This window comes from Condylura cristata, unplaced genomic scaffold, assembly GCF_000260355.1.
Source record: "Condylura cristata isolate star-nosed mole 26May11 unplaced genomic scaffold, ConCri1.0 scaffold00008, whole genome shotgun sequence".
In the NCBI taxonomy this organism is placed as follows: Eukaryota; Metazoa; Chordata; class Mammalia; order Eulipotyphla; family Talpidae; genus Condylura; species Condylura cristata.
The window spans coordinates 24609408-24629556 of record NW_004567109.1 but is presented as its reverse complement, the minus strand read 5'-3'; the positions used below and the strand labels follow the sequence as shown (position 1 = coordinate 24629556).

General features: G+C 36.0%; 1 protein-coding gene across 1 annotated transcript in view; it reads left to right on the top strand.

Moving 5' to 3' along the window:
- The window catches only part of TESK2 (testis-specific kinase 2), an 89953-nt gene that overhangs the window by 31406 nt on the left and 38398 nt on the right, over nucleotides 1-20149 (top strand). The window contains 1 exon segment of the mRNA XM_004679472.2: nucleotides 3081-3202. Within this exon segment, the coding sequence (XP_004679529.1) occupies nucleotides 3081-3202 (122 nt within the window).

Here is a 20149-nt window from a genome sequence, read left to right as displayed (position 1 = left end):
TTGTTCTTTTTTAAGGATAAACTGGAGAAATTTTTGATCAAACTTTTTTTTTTAAGATTTATTTATTTATGCATACAAGAACTGGGGTGTAGGCCAGAGAGGTAGGGATGAGAGGATTCAACAGAGACAGAGTGGGGAGCAGAATGGGTGAATCTACTGAAATACACTGCTGATGGTAGTAGGGGTGAGACAGGAGAGGTCTGCTGTGCCATTCGGGTCACTTCCCTGGCTGGGATTGGAACTCATGCTGAAGTGGCTGACAATATCTTGATAGCACTACCTTTAATCCCTATACCATCAGAGAGGTCCAAATTTTGACCAAACTTATTCTGCTTCTCTATTTATATCCTCTCCCTATAACCTCTGCTACCAAAAACAGAAAAGGAAAGATAATCAGTCACCTCTCCCGCTTCTTCACCCCTCCTCTTTCACTCTACCACCCCACCAAGAAATAGCTTGGATAAATAAGTGATTTGCTAGTATTTGGAAAGTATATTTACTAGACATTTCATTTAATGGTTGTTGTCATCATTTTCACTATGTCTTACGATGTACCAGGCCTTCTGGTCACTGCAAAGCAAAGATGTAGAAAGCAAAGTGTAGACCCTGGTCTCAAGATGCATTATAGCTTAGTAAAGAGATATTTGTGAAAATAATTGTGATTTTGGTGTTTGAATATAGTTCTACAGTATGTAAGGAAGGAAACCATGAATAGTTCCCAGAAAAAGCCAAGGAAGGCTTCAGAGAGAAGGAGGATGAATATGGTCTTGAAAAATAAATAAAACTTGGAGGCCTAGAAGAAAGCATATTTTTTGTTAATGAAATACAAAATACAGTGAGTTATGAATATGTTCAGCATCTTGTCTACTTGTTTAATTAGTAGGGTCTTTTTCTGATTAGTTTGATACACAAATTATTTATCTCTGGATTGCAAACATTATCTCAACATCAAGCTTTCTTAAAAACTGAAATTTTATCAAAAACATAGTTTTCAAATGATGAAAAAAAGTAGTGACTTTTCAGAATGGAGAGTTCTTATTAAAACACAGATGTCTTCTGTAAATAGAGTTGGAAAAATACAGTGAGTTCTTTGTGTTTAAATGTCTCTCTTATCCATGCAGGATCTGAAAAGGAAAGCCACTTCTCTTTCATCAATCACGAGGTACATGACAACAGAATCATTGATGCACTAGGAAGAGAATTGGGTTCCAAATCTCACTAAGTGATCTAGAAGAGGAGAGAGGCAGCCAGTGTTACCCCTTAGTTTTTCTATCTTAGAGTTCCTGTGGCTCTTTGCTTTCTACTTCTTCTGTCTGTCCATTCTGAAACATTGTTTCTTTGAATGATAAAATAAGCTACTTGTCTGTCCAGTATTAATATGCTAAATTTAATCCGATTATTGATATTTTAAGAAATTTCAAGGCATGGTAGAGTTTAGTAGATTGTCATGCTTTCTATTGAAATTTCCATTTGGTCAGCTATAAAACATACTGAAACAGTACTCTTTCTTTTCAAAAAGGTTCATTTTATTTATTTATGCATACAATAGCTGGGGTGTAGGTCAGAGGTATGGGGGTGAGAGGATTCACCAGAGACAGAGTGGGGAGCCAAACAGGTAGCTCTACTGAAATATACTGCTGAGGGGAGCAGTGGGAGAGTCAGGAGAGTTCTGCTACATCAGGTAGTTTAGCTCCCTAGCCAGTGATCAAACTCATGCTGCAGATAGCCTCATAGTGCTGAAACTTAACCCCTTTCACCACCAAGGAGGCCCCCTGAAACAGTACTTTTAAAGCCCATAGAATGATGACACTTTTATATAATAAGTCCCTGTTGTGCAATATATGAAATGAAACATTTTAAACCAACAAGTAATGGGGCCCTTGGTCCTTCACAATTTTTTTACTGCCTCATTTATAATACCTCAATGAAAACTTGAGCTTTTCTTCAGTAAGATAAATATTTCTCTGATAGTTTCCTTTTGTGCTACTATTTAGACCACATTTAGAGAATGAAAACCAATTAATTTTCTTGCAAGTGAAATATTGTGGTTTTTGAAACCAATGGAGTATGCACTGAGATCATAAAATAACATTACATGTGAAAAGTTTGAATTCTATAGTGGATGAGTACTTTTTTAGATGCAGCGTTTCCTTTGTGTATAGGTAACAGTCTGTGATGTGGCCCACTTTTTTTTTTTTAACTGACTTGAAAGTTTTTAGATGATTAGAAAGTACTTAGGGGCACTCCCTGGTGGCGCAACGGATTAGGACGCAACACTGCAAGCTAGCTGCACTGCTTCAGTGCAGGTTCGATCCCTGGCCCTGGAGGTGATCTACATGGCACAGCAGACCTCTCTTGTCTTGCCTGCAGCTTCTCTCAGCAGTGTATTTCATTGATCTGCCTATTCTGCTCCCCACTCTGTCTCTGGTGAATACTCTCACCACCCCTGCACCTCTGGCTTGTACCCCAGTTCTGTATGCATAAATAAATAAATCTTAAAAGCAAAAAGTACTTGGGTTGGGTTACTACAATATTAATCCTAAGAGATTCACTGACTCTATATTTGACATGAAATATTTTTTCCCTTACATATGTTTAATGGTGTTTGGAAGAGATTCTGAGGATGTGGCCTTAGTTTCCCATAAAACAGTAAGTTTTATAGTTCATTAAGTATGTGTGAGATTTATGTGAACATCATTTTTGTACACATTTAAAATTCCCCTGAAGGAACTTTATATCCTGTATGTGTCCTAAAACTCAGTAATGTTAGCCATAAGGAACTAGTCTAATAAATTTTCCCCATATATTTTTTAAAAAGACATGATTTTTTGAGGTGTTAATAGTGCTGTTTTGGCCAACATAGTCTGAAAGACTTTTGATATTAAATGCAGTAACTCCATCTTCTTAAGTGGAGATGAGATCCAAATGTATTCCAAGTTTGCAAAAAAAAGTTCTTACCATATCTTTTTTATCTAAACAGGCACTACAATGTGATGGTATTTTCTACATGCCTAGACTTTGACTTCATATATAGCATTGACTTCATATATAGCATTGAGCGTCTTGTTTTCGTTTCCTAGGTGCGCCACCGAGCTTCTGGTCAGGTGATGGCTCTTAAAATGAACACACCAAACAACAACCAAGCAAATATGCTGAAAGAAGTACAGCTCATGAAAAGACTCTCCCATCCCAACATCCTTAGGTAATGGTTTTCCTTCCTTGTGGGATTCATTGAGAAAGCTGAAACAGTATCAGAGGCTTGTTAGAATAGTGTTAAAAACTAAGAAGAGACTCAAGATTTCATACTGAATCTATCTTGCTGGGATTTAGCTATGCTCTACATTCTTTTCTACCTATTATGACTTAATTTTCTGGTAATTAACAGCATTTAATAAAGCAAATTCCTTCTGTTTTTCAAATTGCTTTACTCTTAGTAGCAGCTCTTTAGAACAGTTTTTCATTATACTGAAGCAGTAATTTGTCAAAAAGAAAAGACTAGTTTCTGTGTGGTTGTTTAATTTTCTTAATCACTTTATGAGGAACCATAATTAAATCAATGAGCAACAATAAGAGTGAAATTATGCCTGTGGCTTTCTACCCTTAGCATTTGGTACTCACTTGCAGAGACAGTTTACCCTTTTAAAGGAGAATTATTTTTTATGTATAATTAAGTTATATAGTTATCACATAAGCAATATCTGTATTTTTTACACTTTAAGTACCTTGATATTTTAGTCAGGTCAGTATACTTCTTAATGAAGCCAAATAAGACAACTTAAGTCAATATATATTATTTAAGTAGGGCTTATGTGTAAGAAAAAGTAAAATGTGCTGTTCCCTTAGGGTCAGTTGTTGCTAGCATTTTCTTGGATTAGAGATAGATCAAATGGTTTAATTATGATTTTAAATGTTTGGTCAGTGACAGTAAATTATAGAATTTGGCTATGCTGCTTATTTGAAATGTCTTCCTTTATGGGATTACTGGCTTTTTTGAGCATCTAGCATGTGCCTGCTGATGTGTCAGATGTTAGGAAAAACAATGCTTGCAGGAATTTGCACACTAATTGAGCCTGTAGAACTTATATTCTTGAAAAGAGAACTAATAAAATTAGCTTAGACACCACCACTTGGGTAGAATAAATTCTAAGTGCTATAGAAGTTCAGAAGGGTGAAAGATCAGATTGCTTGATAGAGCCAGGGAAACTTTCTTTGAGGAGGTTGACTTGAACTGGAACTTTTAGAAGATAGGGAAAGAACTCTGAAAGGAGTAAAACAGCCATAAAGTGCAAGATTTTTTGAATAGTCAGTGATTAAAAACCCCTTTGACTAATAGTTATAATAATGAGAACTACCATTATGGAAGACTTGTTATATGCTGTTATATGCTTTACCTATTCAAAGATCTAATTTCTATAGCTATTCTCCATTAAAGGAACTGAGACTAAGAGATTATGTTGACCATTGTGTGGGACTCTGGGGCCTGGACTCTTTTCACTGGGCTTCTAGAAAAACTTGAATATTTGATCTGACAGTATTGACAGATAAAGGAAGAAAAGTAGAATTGGGCCAAATTATTGAAAAATGCATTGCATAAAGTCACAATTATGCTTGTGTAAATTGAATTTTAAACAGGTATTAAAATTGACAGTGGGGAATTAATGGCAAATGCAGAACAGTTTATAGTGTTACACAGACTGATGATCAAGATATCAGTTAGGGTGCCTCTGCAATGTTTGAGAGTAAGATGGATGAATCTTAATTTGATATTCGGCATAGGAATTTTAAAGATGAGCATGTTATTATTTGCGTAAAAATAATATTTTATTGTTTTATTTTTGCAGAAGTGATGCATAATCATTATGGAATAGTTATAAAGTTAATAAAAACAAGAACAAAAAAGCCAAGAAAATAAAAATTGTCCATGTGCTCAGCACATAGGGATCAAACTGCTATTAATAATTTGGTGTATTTCCTGCCTTTTTTTGGTTTGTTTCACCACTTGTTTTCTTATTCTCTTCACTGTAAATTTGACTGCTGAATGCATGGGCATATTGTCTTCAAATAAATTTTATTCTGTCCAGCAAAAATATTATATATAGTTGTTATATAGAAGTATGGTATTGATTAATGATTGAAATAAAGACTGCATCCTATATTAAGCTGCCTGGGTTCAAGTCCTGGCTCTTAGGAAAGTTACTTAATCTTTCAGACTCTTGATGTTCCCTCTAAAATGAACATAGTGACAGTAACTGACTCATGAAATTTTTATTGAGGATTAATTAAATTATTATCTGTAAAGCACCTAGAAGAGTACCAGCTTGTGTTTAAGTGCCTAGTAAATGTTAACTTTTATTATTAATTTTCCTCTGAATAGTTTTTTAGTAACCCATTGATACCTGTCTTTATCACTAATTCACTTACCATACATTTGTTTAGTGTATATTGGTATTTTAAATACATTCTAGGAGTCTCTGCTGGAATGACGCTGTTGAATAGAACTTTCTACAATGATGGCAGTCATCTTTATCCGTGTTGCCCATTAACCACATATGATTAATGATCACTGAGATGTGACTACTGTGAACAAGTTACTGAGTATTTTATTTGATTTTAATTGCCATGAAGCCAGTGTGGCTACTATATTGGGCAAAACTAAGCTAGAGTTCATTTACATCTTTGCTCTTTTTATCTAAATATGTATGTTTCAACCTAGACATGGGATGTGGCAGGAATCTGATGTTATCATTTCTATTCTGGTATCTCTTTATCAACATTCTTATCCTATCTAGTTTTAGTCCCATTGCTTAGGAATGACATATTCCTCTCTTTTCACTTAAAAAAATGGTACTATCTTTGCCTTTGGCTAATTTTTTAAATATGTGAAAGGGAATGTTAACTCTACCTTGTTCTTTACAATAAGCCAGCAAGTAAACTAATGTATATAAAGCTTCTGTATTTGTTTTAATCCACAATAAGTATATATATATATATTGCTAGTTTATTTTTACATCTTTGTCCATCTCAGTTGTAATCTCCGTGGGCTTCCCATCACCAAATCACCTGTGTGCCATCACCATAGTCCAGTGCACTTCCCTCCCACCACTGTTTTTGATCCCATTGCCCCTTCCACCTCGGTAAAATGTCTCTGGTATATAGTTATTTATTAGTAGTAGTATTTTCTTGCCTGGTCCTTCATACTCCTGCTATGAGTGTGAAACCATCCGATATTTTTCCTTTTCTTTCTAGCTTATTTCACTAAGCATGATCTTTTCCAGCTCCATCCATGTTGCTGCAAAAGGCATGTGTTTATTTTTTTTGGTTGCTGAGTAATATTTCATTGTGTATATGCACCATATAGTTTTAATCCAGTCATCTACTTCACAATATGTATATATTACCTGAAAAAAATATTAATTATAGTGGGTTTGCGCTCTGATGGTAACTTTTTGTTCTCCATAAGCCTTTTGTCTCAAATATACTGCTGTTTAAGAGCTATGAAGTAGATTACTTTTAAAGAGAAGCTTCTCTTTCTATGTTTCATGTTTTTGTGTCATTGCTTTTACTGTACTTTTTGAATAAAAAAGGAAATTATTTTATTAGTGGCCTAGAGCAAAGAGTCTTCATCGCTTTTGTTTCCCGAAGAACTGTTATAGCAGTAGGAACATTATACTTTCCCAAGATTCGTTAAATACCAAAGTAAGCATGACTCTGTTCCATTGTCAAAATTCATACAATTTTTATTTCCTAAATACTTTTTTACCTTAACAATTTACTGTCAATACTTTGTATTTCTTAAAGTTTAAATTTTTGTTTCTGTATATCAGTATGACTCTTAATGTTATTGCAGGCTGTGAATATATGAATTCTCTTTTGTAGGTACAGAAACTGAGAAGCATGAGCCAGGGTTTTTCTCAAATTGAGATAATTAGATTTACACCAGAAAGCACCCATCTCTTAGAACCCTGGGGATAGCACAGATATGCCAACTCAAGGGATGACTCCCAGAGAGAGGCTGCTGAACATTTTAAGGTTTCAGATCTTTTCTCTATCTCACTGAGCTAGAGCAGCTCCATTTTTCTCTGTTCTGTATCGAATGTCTATGCGTTTTGAAAAAGGGCATCCTGCTTTACAAAAAAGAAGAAGTTGAAAATCGCTGCACTAGTGATTTGGAAAATCTGTTTGGGAAAGAAGGCTTATCTGCATGACCTGCCAGATGGTAGGCATTTAATCCTCTGGACATGAGCTCAACTTTCGCAGTTTTCTTTCATTCTATTTTCTTGACCCCCAACCTCCCTACTTCCTCTTTTACTTTTATCTTTCATCCTCATAAAATTTCTAGTTGGAAGGAATAGAGTGATCTTGTAAATCATAGAGGCAGTAGGTGTCTGGTTTTTGTTTGTGTATATAGGTTCTTTTTAAAATATGAAGATAGTTAAGATTTTTTTTAAATCATCAGTTGCTCTAAATCAGATGCTCTACTTTATCAGTTAAAACAAGGAACAATAAAGTATTTTGTTGAGTGTAGGAGCTGATTGTTTGGACCTCCTGTGAGTAAGGGTGTTTATGCCAGGAAGTCTTGTGCTGGAGATCTGTAACCCAATTCCATGCCTTGGTCACTTCCACTCCCCAATGGCCTTTTGAGTACCGGTACCAAGATTTGTCCTCATCCTTCTTTGTTTTTCTTCATGCTATGAGAAATTTAATATTTCTTTTAGAAATTTAATATTCCTTGTTCACATTCCCGTGCTTATTGTTTTTTTAGGCCAAATTCTGAATTTATTTTCCTCTCTACAAAGTTTGTTCAGAGTTGTTTGACTCTCCTTCAAAATCCATTTACAAGATGAGTTTGACATTTTGTTAAAATGGAGAGAACATGCTTACAATTCACCAAATATTTACCTTGATTTTCTTCTAATCCAGCTCTGTCTTAGACTATATGGTGAATACAGAGAAGTAGACAACTTGTATCTGCCAGACTGTCTTTAGGAAGCAATCTGTACATTTAAGAAACAGGCTAATATTGTCTGATATGAGTATATGGCAGAATATCTTCCCAATCTCAGTTATTAATGTAGCTGTCTTCACATCCTGGAAACCCCCAAATCATCTTTAGTTATTGCTTTTATCCCTTGCTTCTAATCAGAAGCAAATTTCTTGATTCTCAATCTTCAAATCCTTTTGTATCTATTCCTTTCTTTACACATCTGTTAACCTAGCATTCTTTGCCTGGAGTGAATTTTTTCCCTTATCTCTCTGTTCTGCTTTAATACTCTTCCTGAAACACAGCTCTAATTGTATGGCTTATTTCTTAAAGACTTTTTATAGCTTTCACTGATTTCAGAATTGAGTAAAAATCCTTTACACTGACATTTAAGATCCAGTCTAATTTTTTTTTTTATTCCAGCCTATCTTCCACTATTCCTTTTATGTACTTAATACAACTGCATAGTCTCCTAATTTTGGTCTCTTGGATATTTGACTTCTGGGCTTTGATTTCTGCTTTTGTTAAATGAGAATGGACCAGATTAGCCTTTAGAAAAAACATTGAATTAAAGGATCAGTGGACCATGGTTGAGGATTATGGGTGCTTTGGTGATGAGTATGGTAACATACAGTTGAAGAGGTGTAAACCAGGATTTTTTAATCATATAGTGTTGTAAACCAAACTTTTGCCCATTAAAAAATAGACTTTTTAAAAACTGTATTAAATTAGTACTGAATACTGTTTAAATGACTAGGTTTTAAAAATAAATTATCTCAAGGATGTCTGTGTTTTCCAGAACAAATGAGATTTAGAAATGATAGACTTAAGGAAATCTTTCTAGTTGTAATCCTGGTGAAGAAAAATATATAAAAAGTGAAACAAAGTAAATCCAAAAAGTTCTCATCACAAGAAAAAAACTTATGTCCATCTGAGCTGATGGATTAAACTTAGTGTGTTTACTTCATAATTCTTTGCCTATGTGGTACTTTTGAAATATATATGTATGTCAAACCATTAGGCTATACACTAAACTTATAGCCCTTCACATTAGCATTTATCTCTTCATTTTCCTTTTGAGTGAAAAAACAGTTCTTGGCAGATAGCTCTGAAAATATCTTAACTTCTTTGCTTACTATTGCTTATTAGCCTCCAGTATAGTATGAGCTCCCTCAGGTTAGAACTTTATCTTGTTCACCTTTGCTTCCAGTGCCTGTAGAACGGTATGTGTAGGAGCCCCTACCAATTAGAAGCAAGCCAGTTTGTATCAAAGAAACTTACAAAAGCTAGGCAACTGAAGGTAGGTATCCACTTCAGAGGAAAACAATACCAATGTGAGAATCTTTCTCCCCACCCCAGGATTTTTTTGTGTATTTGTTTTGTTTTTAATAGAGGTAACATTGTTTTATAACACATTGAAAATTTTAAACAGGGTATCTGGGCCTGTCACCATCCCCATTGATTAGAACTAATCAGTTAACTCACACCCAAACAAGAAATGTTTTATTTTTGGAGAAATATGTAAATATCTAATATGACAGAAGATAGAGAACTTCCCATACTGAGAAAAGGGAGGTGAGGGATGATGAGCCTCTTGGCTTATATGGTCAGGCATCATCCCTGTCATATCCCTATCAACTCCATCACCTGCCAACAAAGGTAGATTTGGAAAAATTGAATAGTTTGAAGTAAGAGAAGGAAATTTTATTTATTATCAAAACTTTTATTTATTATCTGTTAGAAGTTTACAGAAGACATTGCATCCATGAAAGAAGACTAGTATACCATGAAATAGGAATAATTAAAGAAACACAAATATTCTAGGAAATTGAATCTATGAAAAATTTTAAATACCATTTGAATAGAAGGTCGAGGAGATAAAGTTTTTTTAAAAAAAAAACAGTCACTAATAGGGAAAAATCAAAGATGAAAAATAAAAGAAAAAAGAAAACTAAAGAATCAATCCAGGAAGTCTATTTTTGACTAAACATTTTTCTAAAATTGAAGGACGCAAACTTCCAGATTGAAAGGACCTAGTAAGTATCCAGAACAGTGACTAAAAAATCTCCCACTATATCATAAGATTTTATAATACGGGTAATAACAATAAGATTCCAAGCACTTTGGGAGGGGGGAACAAATCCTTATACAAAGGATTAAAACTCAAAATGGTGGGCCTCCTTGGTGGCACAAGGGGTTGAGTCTCAGCACTGTGAAGCTATCAGCAGACACTGCATCACAGCTCCAACTCTGGCCAGGGAGCTGACCCACACAGTGCCTCAGACCTCTCGTCTCTCCCCCTGCTCCCTTCAGCAGTATATTTCAGTAATCTGCCTGTTGTGTGCCCCACACTGTCTCTGGTGAATCCTCCTATCTCACCCACTGCTCCCTCAGCAGTGTTTCAATATATCTGCCTGTTCTACTCTCCACTCTGTCTCTGGTGAATCCTCTCAAACACTTCCCCTGCATCTCTGGTCTGTATTCTAGTTTTTCTACATAAAAATAAATACAATCTTTAAAAAAAATCAAAATTTTCAACATCAGCTTTGGAAGCTAGACTGATAGAACAGTGCTTTCTGGGAAAAAATTATTTCCCACTTAGAATTCTATATACAGCCAAACAACCAGTTAAGCATGAGGACTGAATGGACATTTTCAGACATGCAAGTTCTCAGAAAATTTGCTTCTCGTTTGCCTTTTCTTATGACGCTAAGGAAGCATGTATCCGGTCAGAACAAGGGGGTAAACAAAGCAACAAAATAAAGAATGAAAGTCATGGGGGGGGTAGGGTGGAAAAAGACCCAGGATGACCACTGCTCAACAGTTAAGAATAAGCACTCCAGACTGGAGTAGAAGGTTCAAGAGCTTCAGGGAAATGTTGGGAATGGAGGTTTGAAGAAAGAATTTTATATTTTCTAGTATATTTGTCAGGGTAGAAATTTATCCTCAAAAGAATTTTGTGGTTCATTTGGAGGCTGTGGGAAGAATTAGTGGTGGGCATATAATAGCTAATTAAATGAAGTTTGAGTGTAAAAATAAGCAAGTAGAAAGTTAGGAAAAGTATAAAAAGTTGTGTAAGAACTGGGATGTAACCTTAATATACTGCTTGGCCTAACAGTGATTATAATCTATTATAATCTGTTATAGTAATGTAAATGTGGGGTCTTGATTTATTTCTCCTCAATATTGATTTTATCTATCATTATCTTATACCGTTGTTGAAAGGGAAGCAGCTGGGGTTGAATCCTCAGCCTCTATACTTGGAAAGTCAGTAGAAGGTCAAAAATAGCTGTATAAAAAGCAAAAAATAAAAACAATACAAACACACACACACACAAACCCCAAATCAACAACAACCAAATTTTCCTTAAAAAAAGAAATAGTAGTATAAATATATTAGCCAGAGCTGTGATGGCAAACAGAACAACTGAAAGAGTTGAAAGTGGTTCCTTCTAAGGAGTCAGATTCAGTGAGAGTACAGACCAGTCGGGGTTTATTATTTTTTGTTATAAACCCGTTTAAAGCTATGGAAGCCTGTACAGAAGAAAAATTCAGGTAAGGAGGCTATTGAAGTAATCTGCAAAAGATAATCAAGTTGGCAGTTGGATAAACAAGTCTGGAATGTAGAGGAGAGGTTATGTTTCTTAGGAAATATTCAGCAAATTAGGTAACCTCTGAAATTTCAACTTTTTCATCTGTGATGTAGGTGGTAATCATAGTACTACCAGACCAAGTTGATGGGAGAATTAAATAAGATAATGTATATAAAGAATAAAATAAGATAATGTATATAAAGAATATACCACAGCATAAAGGAGTATATCAGTATATCTTAACTGTTATTGTTATTGCTGTTGTTATTAATATTATCATAATCATCTGAAGCATTTACATTGAAATTGTATGGCATAAAGCTTTAGAGTTAAGAATCCAATCCTGACTCTGAATTTGTTAGGTGTGTGACAAGAAGGAAGCCACTTAAATCTCTCTTCAATTTTCATGTCTATACAATGAACACACGTTTTTTGTAAGGATTCAATGGAGTAATTTCTGTGAAGTACTTAAAACAGTGTCTGACACATCAATCAAATGCTGAATTAATGCTATCCATTGTTATTATTAATTGCCTGTGAACTTCTTGAAGAAGGAACCATCATGTTGTTTTTATTTGTTCTATTTAATTTCCTTTACCAGGCACTGTGCTTAGTATATGTGATAGATAAGAAAAGGTTTCCAATTTCTCTTACCTATGGCACGTACCTTGTACTAAATAATTTCTTGAGATATACTTGTTAGATTGAATTGTTCTTTTTCCTCTATGCATTTCTTCCACTTGGAAAAGAAATATCATTGCATGTTGTTTCCGAAGTATGCTCACTTAAACTGAAGTCTTTGCTTACATTTTCTTATGTTGGCGTTAGGTCATGAGCAATCTTTGTATAGAGGATAAATTGAGAAGGAGGAAATTTTTCAGCATTTGTGATGATCTAGATACTATTAGTTCCTTTCTGAACTTCCTGGACTGAAAAAAATGAAAACATTTTAGCAACAAAGTCCATGCATTTGTATTTATTAATAATTCTGCCTTTTTCAGGAGACTTGGTATTTTTCTCCTTATATGGCAGTATTGAACAATATAACACTTTATTAAATAAATACTTTTAGAATAATTTAATACTAGTCTCATTTGTTATTCAAGGTAGAGAGTATTTGTTTTTCCTCTTAGAAATCTAGAGTTTTAAATGTTTATGAACTGTTTTAATATTTATAGTATTTATACAGATCTAATTTAAAAATTTTAGATTTTCAAATTATTTCACTAAAATAGTAAAATTAGACCATGAACCTGATTAGTCCTCACTTTATTGTATATAGTACTGCTGACATGATCAAGAAATTATCAAGCAATGTTTATTCTGCCTTTAGCTATGTTAAAATTAAACTATAAAAAATATGGACAGAAAAGAGAAAACTAGGCTAAACTAGCTCTATTAGTATATTCTGATGTGAGGCTCTGGTGGTTCATGTCTGTTCAACTGAGTTTTCCTTGTGAATTCTTGTATCCTGGACCTGATACAACCAGTATACCATGATGTGGTATCTCTGAAACATGTTTGAACTGCACAAAGCCTTACCCAATGACTTTTTTAAAAATGGGTCTGTTCATAGCTCTTTGGAACTTGGATCTGAACCATTGGCCTCTCTTATTCTAAGAATGAACTGCTAAGCAGTTCATTTTAGTGTTTCATGTTAAAACTTAGTGGACTCTGGTGGAGTAAGTTGCAGAACCTTTCCTTCCAAAATTATGGGAGGAAATCAGATTAAAACATCAAAATTCTGGAAAAAGTTAATTTTTATAGAAAAGTAAATCTAAGTAGGTTCAGATGTAGGCTTTTTAGAAAGCATATTAATATAGTAAATATGCTGTCACTTTAAATCCTGTTATAGGCTTACTTCAGGCCTTTATTTGTTTTTACCATAAAGCATGGAGTCAGATATTTTCTTGGAGAGAGCATTAAAAGTCAGAAGTCCTACAATATAGGTACTGATTATTGCTATAAGTTGGTAGCAGAAGGACTTGTAAAACAAACTTAGATTTGCATTGACTTGGAGATAAGCAGTTCTTTTGTCTGAATGAAAAACAACATTTTTATTGAACTCCACTGGAATTTTTTCTTCCATACCCATTGTCGCAGAATAAAACATAAGCTTTGGAACCAAACATCCAGATTCCAGTACCTTCTCCAGCCTTTGTTAAGTCATTTAAATGCTCTGAACCTCATTTTCCTGGATAAAATTGGGGTAATTCCAGGCCTTCCTTGTGGCACAGAGGTTAAAGGCTCAGCACTATCAAGCTATTACCAACTAATCACTGCTGCATGAGTTTGATCCCTTGCCAGGGAGCTGACCCAGTACAGCACAGCTGACCTCTCCGGTGTCACCTGCTGCTCCCCTCAGCAGTATATTTCAGTAGATCTACCTGTTCTGCTCCCTGTTCTATCTCCGGTGAATCCTCTCAGCCCTTACACTCCTGATCTGGACCTCAGTTCTTATATGCATAAATAAGTAAAATAAATCTTTAAAATAAGAATAAAATTGGGAGCCTCCCTGATAGTGCAGGGGGTTAAGTCTCAGCACTATGAAGCTATCTGCAGCCACAGCAGCATGAATTCGCTCACCAGCCAGGGAACTGACCCACATGACACAGCAGACCTCTCCTATCTTACCTGCTGTTCCCCTCAGCTGTGTATTTGTCAATCTACTACCTGTTCTGCTGCCCACTATGTCTCTGGTGAATCCTCTCACTATCCCTCGCCCCTCTGGCCTACACCCCAACTCTTGTTTGCCTAAATAAAATAAATCTTAAGAAAAATAAAATTGGGTAAAGGCTCAGCACTATCAAGCTATGAGGTAGAACATACCAAGCATAGTTTCTAGGTTTATTGTAGATGAGCTATGTAGTAATTTTTCTTGACAACCCTGGCCATAAAGTCAGGCTCTTTCCAACATAGTAGCCACAGAACTCTTCTTACTACATTCTGTTATATACAGTATTGAGGAAACTCAAATCTAACAGAGTTGGTGGTTTTGTGTGCACATGTGTTTGGGTATATGTTTGCATATGTGTGTGTGTGTTTCAGAATGAGGATAGCTAGGTGTGTTTTAGACTGGTGTCATACTTCATTCACTCTTCTGTTTAAGTAATAAACTTTTTTTTTTTAAAGATTTATTTATTTATGCACACAGACTGGGGTACAGGCCAGAGGCTCAGGGGCGGTGAGAGGCTTCACCAGAGACAGAGTGGGGAGCAGAACAGGCAGATCGACGAAGTACACTGCTGAGGGGAGCAGCGGGCGGGTTAGGAGAGGTCTGCCACACCATGTGGTCACCTCCGGGGCAGGCGGGAATCGAACTCATGCAGAAGCGGCTTTAGATTCTCAGTGCAGTGCTTTAACCCGCTGCGCCACCAGGAGGGCCCTAAGTAATAAACTTTTAAAGAAGGACAACATTTCAATTTCAGTGTTTAACCCTAAGCTTCATAGAGAACTGTGAGCTCAATAAATACTTAATTGACTGGATGTCAATGTCACAAAGGAACATGATGTTATTTCCCTTTCAGAAAGGGTCAAAGCCCAAAGTTCATTCTAGATCTATGAATTATAGAACATAGGACAGTGACCTCTACTACTTTCAATATTATTATTATGTTTCTATTATTAGTTTTCTGTGGCAAAATTACTATAAACCTAGCAGCTTAAAGGAATACAAATTACTTACAGTTCTTATAGATTAGAGGTCTAATGTGGCTCTTACCAAACTAAAAGGAAGCTAGTAAGAGGGCTGCATTCCTTTCTGGAAGCTGTTTGGGAGAATCTATTTCCCTTTTTCAACCTTTAGCAGCTGCTTGCGTTCTTTGACTCATTGGCCCTTGTTATCTTCAAAGATAGCCAGTGAGTCTTTCCTACCTTATGTCACTTTACTACTACTGTCTCTTCTGCCTCCCTCTTTCACCTTTAAGCATAGTTGTAATTACCTTTGTGATTATTATTATTTTAGAGGCAGCTGATTAGCAATCTTTTTTTTTTTTTAAGATTTATTTATTTATTCATATAGAACTGGGGTACAGGCCAGAGATGCAGAGGGTGAGAGGATTCACCAGGAACAGAGTGGGGAGCAGAACAGGCAGATCGACAAAGTACACTGCTGAGGGGAGCAACGGGTGGGTCAGGAGAGGTCTGCCATGCCATGTGGTCTCCTCCGGGGCAGGCAGGAATCGAACTCATGCGGAAGTGGCTCAAGCTTCTTAGTGCTGTGCTTTAACCCGTTGTGCCACCAGGGAGGGCCTGATTAGCAATCTTAATTCCACCTGCAACTTTAATTCTTTCATGTTGCCATAAAACAACAAACATATCGGCAGGTTCTGGAAATTAGAAAGGGACATCTTTGGACATCTTATGCATACCATAGTATCCTATTAGAAGATAGGTGCTACTATTAACTCTATTAAATTGTACTAAAAGTCCAGTTCTTTTTCTTTAAATATAAAAATAAGTAAACCTCTAATTTTCTTTCTACATTTCAATGGATAATCATGCACATTCCCTGCTTTTGAGACTGCTGACTAATAGTAGTGTCTAGGGAAAATATTGCCATAGAAATAAGAATTTTGACTTGTAATTAGATTTAGTATATATTTATTGAGCACTACGAACAAAGCAATGTTTGTTTTTTTTTATTTTTTTGTTTTTATTTATTACAAAGTTTATTTTTACATCATTCTGCACATTTTTTTTTTCATCTCGAGTGTAATCCCCGCGGGTTTATAAAGCAATGTTTTTATGTATACAAACACACACACAGAGAGTGAGAAAACTATATGGTATATTTGGGCTAATGTGTTAGGTGGGCTAGTACTATAGTTGACCACTTAAAATCATATTGGCCTAAATACTTGTTTTTTGTTCAGGTCCCAATCCAATGCATTTGCGTGGAAGTGCAAAGGAAGTTCTTTTTCACACCTAGGACAGGACCTCAGATTCTTTCATTGAATTTTCTGCATCTGCTGGTAGATGAAGGAAGAAAACATGGAGAACTGAGGCCTAGAAATAACATAATCACTTCTTCCCATACACTGCTGGCCAGAACTCAGTGTTGTGGTCTTAATCAACCATTATGAATATTGGGAAAAATAGTCTACTTTAGGAGGAAAAAAACAATTTAATGAACAATAGCCATTTGCTTCACTGGGATCCTTTCTTTCAGAAACCCTCTAAATTAGTGGAAGAGGCAGATACTGATAAATGTTACAATATCGGGTTTTTTATTTAAAATTTTAAAAGATTTACTTATGCATACAAAAACTGGGATACACGCCAGAGGTGCAGAGAAGTAAGAGGACTCACCAGAGATAGAATGCAGAGCAGAACAGGCAGGTCGACTGAAATAACACTGCTGAGGGGAGCAGCAGTCAAGATAAAAGAGGTCTGCTGCACCATGTGGTCAGCTCCCTGGCCAGGAATTGAACTGTTATTGTAGTGACTGTTGATAGCTTGATAGCACTGTGTCTTTAACCCCTATCGCACTAGGTAGGCCCTAGAAGATTAATTTTGATTAGAAAATTAGGGAGATATTTGAAACCATGTCTCTGAGAGAAATTATTATAATCACCCATAGAGAGCTATTTTTACAATTAGATGACTGTATATGGCAATGTTTGTTACACTAAATGGTGTATAAATATTTGGTAGTGGTGGTTGTGCTACTACTGCTGCTGCCGTTAGTGGTATTATTCTAAGAGGTATTCTTCAACTGAGTTTTTAAGGATTAGTAGAGTTTTGAAAGGAGAATTCCAGACAGACTCATTCTAGCTATAATATGGGAGTGAGAATTAAAGACATATTTGGGAGTGGCAGGTTATATAACTGAAACACAGAGGATTCACATGGATGTAACAAGAGATAAGGTAAGAGAGGTTTCATTCAGATTATTCAAGCTTTTGAATAATGCTAAGGAATTTGGACTTTGATCAGATATTATGGGCTGCCTCTGCCACAAAAATTTTTGTCGAGTCATCAGTAGTTTATAAAGGGAAAGGAATATACTTATTCATCTTTATATATTTTTTACAACTAATAAAAAAGAAATATGACTTTATGGTTACAGCACAGATTCAAACTCGCTGTTTAGGTTTGACTTCTGTCTGCTACTTATTATAGCTATATGACTTTGGGCATGTTACTGAATTTCTCTGAACCTCACTTTCTTCATTGCTATGATTAGGTTAGTAATAGTGCTACTTCATTGGATTATTATGAGGATTAAATGAATATAATATAAAGCACTTATAACAGTGCCTACTTACTAAGTGCTCTTTAAGAGTTAGTTATAATCATTATCATTACCATTGGCACATAGTGGGCACTCAATTTTTAAGTAGTCAGAGCTGTGTTTTAAATTTGTCCAGCAGGTTTTCATATATTGTCATATGCCAGACAAGAGAATGCTGTTAAAAATCTCCTGGCCTACTACAGAATATATAAGGCATGTTAGAAAACAGTTAAAGGTAAAAGAAGATGATATAATAGAAAAGTAATGTTGATGGAATGCCGTGGTAGCATGCTGATTCAGAAATACTTCTTAAAAGGAACCAGATTTGTTTTGTAGGAAGTATTTGAACTGGTCTTTGAGAATCTAACTGTGTGGAAATGAAGGGAGGAGCATTCTAGGTAGTGGAAACAGACTGAGAAAAGGCAAAGATGTGGAAAAGGATGGTAATGATACTTTATGGAGAATAGTTAATCATGCTATAGGAAAAACTGAGGTAAGCTAAGTTTCTGGACTTGTCTAGTTTACCAGTAGTGTCTGTGTTGGGTGTTTCTTGTTACAGTCTTTAAAGTGATCAGCTAATTTCTTGTCTAGACTGAGCCTTGCTACTAATGACCAGGCAGTGTCAGCATGGCCTGAGGGATTATTAGAAATTCAGACTCACAGGCCCCCTTAAATACAGAATCAGTCTACAATGTAACAAGAGTCAAGGTAATTTTTTCCACATTAAAATTTAGGTAGTACTGGTGTAAAAAGCAAAGCCAACTCTCCCTATTTCTCAACAAGAATGTGTATAATATAAAACTATAGAATACTAGAAATAATTCATCCTCAAAAACCTGCATTAAGAAATGCCCCCTTCCTGAGCTGAGAATTCTTGTTGGCATGATTTTGGGATAAGGTTAGTAGGGAGTAAGAATCATTCAAAATGTAATTTTTGAAACAAATTATTTTTATTGAGATAATGTTGTTTTACAGTATATGACTTAGGGATATAGGCTCATACCTCTTCAAATGTATGTTATGACTCATAACACCACCATAGTACCCATAATCCTCTGCTATAGTCATTGGCCTCCCTTCCCCCTTTACTTCCTTCCTCTTCTTTCCCCTCTGTTTAACCTCAATTCTGCAGTCAGATTTCAAATGTTTGGTTTTATCTCTTCCTTTCTTTATTAGAATGTTTTATTTTTAAGGTGCTGTCTGTACCAAAAAGATCTGAGGCTTCATTCACAGCTTAGGTTTTTGTTTTTTTGTTTAAGATTTATTTATTTATGCATACAGATCTGGGATACAGGCCAGAGGTGCAGGGGTGGTGAGAGGATTCACCAGAGACAGAGTGGGGAGCAGAACAGGCTGACTGAGAAGTACACTCCTGAGGGGAGCAGCGGGCGGGTCAGGAGAGGTCTGCCTCACCATGTGGGTCACCTCTGGGGCTAGCGGGGATCGAACTCATGTGGAAGTGGCTTTAGCTTCCTAGTGCTGTGCTTTAACCCGCTGCGCCACCAGGCAGGGCCCCCAGCTTAGGTTTTAATATGATTTGCAGTAAGAATTCCCATGAAAATTTATTATTGACATTAAACCACACCCTTGTTAAGGATGGTCAATATTTTCCTTTTAGGGTGTATTCTATTCATAGCAACTAGAAGGATTAACTCTGTTCAGGTTATAAAAGCTAATGCTACCTCAGATTGCTGGCTCTATAACACTATTTTGGAATTGGTGGTAGTGGTCATCTGTGAAAAGAAATGAGGTTGAGGTGGTCAGTCACAACATTATATAGAAGTAGAGTTGTGCATAACTACTGTGATGTGATGTGAGATGGGGCTGAGGAAGAAAGCAGACATAAAACTGTCACATGAAGCGAATGCCTGCCAGAATGTTCTGCCATTGATACCTCTAGATAAGATCTATTTTTATTTGTTTATGCATACAAGAACTGGGGTGGAGGCCAGAGGTGTGGTGGTGAGAAGGTTCACCAGAGGCAGAGTGGGGGACAGAACAGGTGGACCTACTGAAATACACTGCTGAAGGGAGCAGTGGGCAAGACAGGAGAGGTCAGCTGCACCATGTGGGTCAGCTCCCTGGCGGGGGATTGAACTCATGTCACAGTGGCAAGCAATAGCTTGATAGTGTTGAGACATAACCACTGAGCCATGAAGAAGTCCCCTTTTATATTACAAGCGTTATTGCATTTCATCTTTCACAATAACCACATGGGTTGGGTAATACTAAAAATATTCCCAGTTTGCATGAGAGGAAACTGAAATATAGAGAGTTTAGAGGCAGTGGCAGAAGCAAGATGTAATGACTCTAGATCCTGGGCCACTTCACGTATGTTCA